We start from the raw sequence: 6,053 nt of genomic DNA on the forward strand, positions 1-6,053 counted from the left end.
TACTCGATCAATCGTGCAAGATAACATTGTCTGTCTATTTCAGTTAAGTTATATTGAACTTAGAATTTTATCTTAACTAAAATTAGAATCTTCTATAAAAATGGACCATTTGAGATATTAAACGGTTTCCACTTTCCACATTTTCTTGTTGAAGCATGTGCATATGAATTACGATTATATACATTTTGTGAAAGACTTGTGTACTTTACTTGCGAGTAGTACCGTATATAAACCAAAACTGAAGGAGGTTTTAATAGGTCGTTTATTGTCAAATGTCGTGTGACTATGAATTCGCTTATTTTTGTTCAATGTCGTGTGGTTAAAAAGTTGTGTATCGACATCTCTACTAGTTGGTTGTTATTTTCCCGATAACGACTTCTAGACTTAGAAAACACCTTTCATACTATACACTATCTCAAGATGACATAATTTTTTTTTAACAACAATCACACATCCATTAAATAGTCCACAACGGAACTCGAGCTAACAACGTCAAAGTTGATGAGTTTCCTTAATACCACCCATAATCTCTTTATTCACAAGATGACATAATGGTTGACATCCTGATTCCTTCAGAAGAGGTTTTAGATTCAAAATCCACTAGCAGCATATCAAAACGTGGTCAGGAAAATGTCGAAAACGACCACAATATAATTCAAATATGCTATTTGTATCCAAATAATATACTCACCTTCTACAAATTGAATTTAAGAGAAATCACTTTTGTTTTTGTTTCAATACTCGTGGGGGCGTTTGGTTCGTGGGATTTCGTGAGATTTGGAGGGATTTGCATTTCAAATCCCATGAAATCCCATGTTTGGTTGGAGGATTTGGTTCGTGGGATTTTGCATTTCAAATCCCTTGAAATTCCATAGATGAAGGATTTGAAAATCCTTTGTATATATGAGGGATTTGAAATCCCATGTTCTATGATTTTACGTTTACAATTTATGTTTCGGGTTTCGGGTTCCCGTTTCGGGTTCGCTTTTCGGGTTCGCGTTTCGGGTTCGGTTTTTCGGGTTCGCGTTTCGGGCTCGCGTTTCGAGCTCGCGTTTCGGGTTCGCGTTTCGGGTTCGCGTTTCGGGTTCGAGTTTCGGGTCCACATTTTGGATACGCGGATCGGGCTCGCGTTTCGGGTTCGCGTTTCGGGTTCGAGTTTCGGGCTCGCGTTTCAGGTTCGCATTTTGGGGTCACGTTTCGGGATAGCGTTTCAGGTTCGCATTTCGGGTACGCGTTTCGGGTTCGCGTTTCCTTGGCCATTTGGGTTCGAATTTCAATTTCGGGTTCGCATTTCGGTTTCGGGTTCGCGTATCACGGTCGCATTCTCGTTTTGGATTCACGTTTCGATTTCGGGTTTTTGTTTTGCGATCGCGTTCCCGTTCGGGTTCGCATTACAAATTTAAGATTTGAAAACCTCGAACCAAACAGAAGATATGATTTTAAATCCCAAGATTTCAAATCCTGTAGGATTTCAAATCCCATGGGATTTCAAATCCTGGGAATTGAAATCCACGAACCAAACGCCCCCGTAATATTTCACTATTATTCAAATGAACATAAAGTAAAGACAAAATTTCATTCCTCGTCCCTGAACTTTACATCGATTTTGACTCCCTGTCCTTTTTCTTTTTTTTGTGCATTCCTCGTCCCTAAACTTTAAAAAATGTACATCACTCGTCCCCCCGTCTACTTTCTGTCAAAACCTGCTGTTACCCCTTATCACGTGCATGTCATGTGAGGGTTTTTTTGTCATTGTAAAAATTTTCCCATTTATATTTATTATTTATTATATATATTATATAATATAATTATATTATTATTATTATGGAGGTTATATGTAGAATTAGAAATTAGAAATAGAAATACATTGATATGGAATTAGATCCCAATGTATTCGACGGGACCAGTTCAACAAGAAAGGAAATTAGATGTAGAAAGGAAATTAGATCCACTTCATATACAAATGAAAGTCGGTGGTTACGATTTGGTGTAGATCTGAAAATGCCAGATCTGCAAATTTCGACGGGACCAGTCACGATTTCAGTCACGGGGGATGTAGATCCAATACTCCGGTTTCAGTCACGATTTGGTCACGACTTCAGTCACGATTTGGTGTAGATCCAATACTTCGGCAGCCTCAGGTCACGATTTCAGTCACCAAATCGGATCTTGGAACTCAGGGTTCAAGAACTTCATGTGATTATGTCAATTAAATTGTTTTAGAGTTTGCATTTTCTTATGGAGGTTAGTTTTTGTTTGTTAATTGTTATATTTATTTGTAGAATTTTACATATCATTGTTGTAATTGTTATGCAGATTATGTAAATTTTTTATGTTTTTATTTAATTTAAACATTATATTATAATTTAATTATGTGTTGCAAGTATATAAAGTTTATGGGAGTGTACTGTGAGAACAATGAAGATGATGATGTAAAACATAAAATGGAAATGGATTTGATGTTCCATATGCAATATATTAATTAAAATTGAGATTAAGGAAAATGGAGCAACTAATTAACGAGTCTGAATTACAAGGTGTAATTGTATACATTCATAATTTATTTTGTTGATTTTATAAAATATAAAACTAGGGTTCTTGATTTTGAGATGATGAACATGAGATGAAGAGGATGAGGGTGAAAAATAAGTTATATAAAAAAGAAAAGAAAAAGAATTAAAAGACTAAAGTACCCTCACATGCTTTTCACATGACTAAACAAACGGCTGATTTTGACTGAAAGTAGACGGGAGGACGAGGGATGTAGATTTATGATACATTAGGGATGAGGAGTGCACAAAAAAAAGAAAAATGACAGGGAGTCAAAATCGATGTAAAGTTCAGGAACGATGAATGAAATTTTGTCTAAAGTAAATAGAATACGCTAAGTAAACATTTTCTCATAATAATGTGAATTCATCGCCGATTAAATCAATGTTTAAATCACAAGAACGATATCCTGCTCATATATACATATAAGTTATATGCATATATTTAGTGTCATAGATATATAATACCAAAAATCATAGAAGAGAATATATTACACCTCATTTGCTATCTCACTCATCCTTCCTCTCTTTAAATCACCAAACAAGAAATCAAGATTATAAAGAACCGGAACCATTGTAAGCGAACAAAGTAACACGAGCACCGGCCCAAAAATCCATAGCACAACAGGAAGCGCCATATAAAATATGCGGTTTCCTATTGCATTAAGTGTGAAACTCTTCTCTAAAAGCTCAAATACATAAGTAGATGTCACAATTGTTGAATCTTGTGGGCAATTGATCAAGAAATTCACTTGGCTTATGAATCTAATCGATAGAGAATAACACATGAATGCGAATAGAAATAGAACAAGTAGCGTTACATACTTTAACGCCACCATAAACTCTCCGTGCGCTCCATAAATTGTGTCGTTAAGTGGTTTTTTGACGCTATAAGTACTACTTATAACTGCTGCTAAACCCGAACACAAAAGTATTGAAGTGGTGGCCATTAGAGTTGATCCCATTATCGTGTTTCGGATTGTTTGTACGGCTAAGATGTTTTTCTTATCATTATCCTGTCATAAAATCGATCAGAATTTGAACTCATAATATGATATAAGTTGTACTAATTAACCAATGTATATCTAATTAAGAGACCAACACGCAACACGGCATGTAACGACACAAAACCATATATATACGTGTAAACTACATATAAATATTTGCTCACACAATGGTTATAGTTATACTATTAATTTAACTGTAGTTACCGTGTGTTATATAATATTTGATGAAAATTATATAAATAAAAACTCATTTAAAACTTAATTTATTTGTATAATTTTCATTAAATATTATATAACATTAATTAATAGTAATATTTACTTTCAAATTAACAAATAAAAATAAAATCAATAGTGAACATTTATTATAAAAGGAAAGAATAGCTTGTAAAAAGTAGAATATTTTGTCTTTACTATGAATCCGTAAAATTAAAAGTTGTTTTCATAGAAAACACACACACAAAACTCATGTGATATGTTTTTAAAAGAACCCTAACCGCCTTTTCACACGTTTATAATCCCACTTGATCTTGCCTTCTTAAATGGGGGGACCTTTTTAATGTTAACATCCTACTAATATTGCACCCAAACTTGGCTTGTACTACCCACTAAAACTAAACAATAAATTAAGTTAATACTTAATACTCCGTCCGTGCCTATAATAAGTCTATTTTGACTTTTAATATTTTTTTTTATGTTATATAATATTTGATTAAACTTATATCAACAAAAATACATTTTAAAACCGAATCAAATCATATAAATTACAACAAATACTACATAATACAAATAAAAATATACATAATACAAATAAAAATATTTAAAAACAAAATTTTGAAAATAAGACTCTGAAAAATCAAACAGAATACTTATTAGGATACTTATTATGAGACCAAAGGATACTTATTATGAGACCAAAGAGTATAGTCAACTTGTCTCTTGCTACACATCTAATACTAACTAGTTCAAACTAATATTTAAATTTTAATGTGAATACTACAAATTGGGACACCTTTTTAATGTTAACATCCTACTCATATTGCACCCAAAACTAAGGTACTACCCACTAAAACTAATCAATAAATTAAGTTAATATAGAGCTAATTTGCCTCTTGCTACACATTTAATACTAACTAATTCATTCTAATATTTACATTTTTATGTGAAAACTACAAATTATAATATTTGAAAATTTAGGATTTTACAAATTTCACTTTGATGTGTGTCACGTTGATACACGTTTGTGGTTTGTAAAACCAGTGTGAATCACATTAAGAACGACATAGATAGATATAGATATACAAAGTATAATAACATCTTAAAAGTGTTTAATTATTGGTTTCTGATACGTATGCATTTATATAAGACAGAATGGGGTCTTAATCAATCAAATGTATGATCAAAAGACATAAGGAAACAGTCAAACAGGACATACATGTAATACACTTGTTATTGTTATACGGAGTACATAGTAATAGTTATTAGTAAAAACAAAAACCCATTTAAATCTTACAGAAATTAAGTATGACACGAAGATAGCATGTTTTATCTTTTCTGTCACGCAAAATCAAATATGCATTTCAAGTATAGATCTACGTGTTGTGGTGTCTAAGAATGTGAATATATCGTACACGACTTTATAATTGTCGTATATACTCCTATTTTTGAACAATATCGGTCACCTTTGATTACCCAGACTACTCGTAAAGCGGATAGTCGTATTAATGTGATTAGTAGGTTTGTAAAGCGGAATGGAAAATTATGTATACTAAAAAAAGTCTTGATTAATTAAGAGTGTGTGTTGGAGGTCTAACTGAAAACAATCTATTTATCTTAGGGTAGAGATATGACCGTATACACCTCATACATTGTAACGTATTGATTAAAAGCTTTGTGATGTCTTTGGAGTAAAAGAAAGTACAAGTAGTAACACATTCGTGACTAAATTAGTACCACACACAAAATAAGAACTCATGAAGGTTTTTGAAACATAAAGATTTATGTAATGAAATGCTTGTTAAAATAGTTACCTTCATAATTGTTGATACCCATAAACGGCGTCCATGAGCATTGGTACCGATAACAGTCGAGAGTGGCTGAGTTCGAACCTTATGCCATAAATAAAGGTGATAGCTGATAGTTATTGTAAAAGATAAGGGGACTAAGATTAGATCAAGATAGCTCATCTTGAACTCCATCTTAAATTTCTCCTTTCAAAACTTTCTGATTAATTCTCAGCTTCTATCTATATAAATAATATATCTGCTTTAATTTTGGTTGCAAAAGGTACGTAAATGATGCTTGTATGTGGATGTATATTTATAGGCTAGGTGGGAATATGGGTGAGGTTACATGTGAAATTGTGAGCAAGTATAGTAGTTGGTTGGCTGGTTGCAACTTTAACTTGCTAAAGTAACTATATATATTCTCCATTCAAAAAAAAAAAAAAAAAAAAAAAAAAAAAAAAAAAAAAAAAACTACATATTTTTTAGTACATCAT

General features: G+C 32.3%; 1 protein-coding gene across 1 annotated transcript; it reads right to left on the reverse strand.

Moving 5' to 3' along the window:
• Window positions 1–2,926: 2,926 nt before the first annotated feature.
• On the reverse strand, window positions 2,927–5,824 carry LOC139891411 (uncharacterized). Its single transcript, XM_071874381.1, has 2 exons — window positions 5,584–5,824; window positions 2,927–3,565 (listed from the first exon to the last, which is right to left on the reverse strand). Exons 1-2 carry the CDS (start codon window positions 5,749–5,751, stop codon window positions 3,041–3,043), a joined length of 693 nt encoding a protein of 230 aa, XP_071730482.1. The 5' UTR covers window positions 5,752–5,824; the 3' UTR covers window positions 2,927–3,040.
• Window positions 5,825–6,053: the final 229 nt, after the last annotated feature.

This window comes from Rutidosis leptorrhynchoides, chromosome 2, assembly GCF_046630445.1.
Source record: "Rutidosis leptorrhynchoides isolate AG116_Rl617_1_P2 chromosome 2, CSIRO_AGI_Rlap_v1, whole genome shotgun sequence".
NCBI lineage: Eukaryota > Viridiplantae > Streptophyta > Magnoliopsida > Asterales > Asteraceae > Rutidosis > Rutidosis leptorrhynchoides.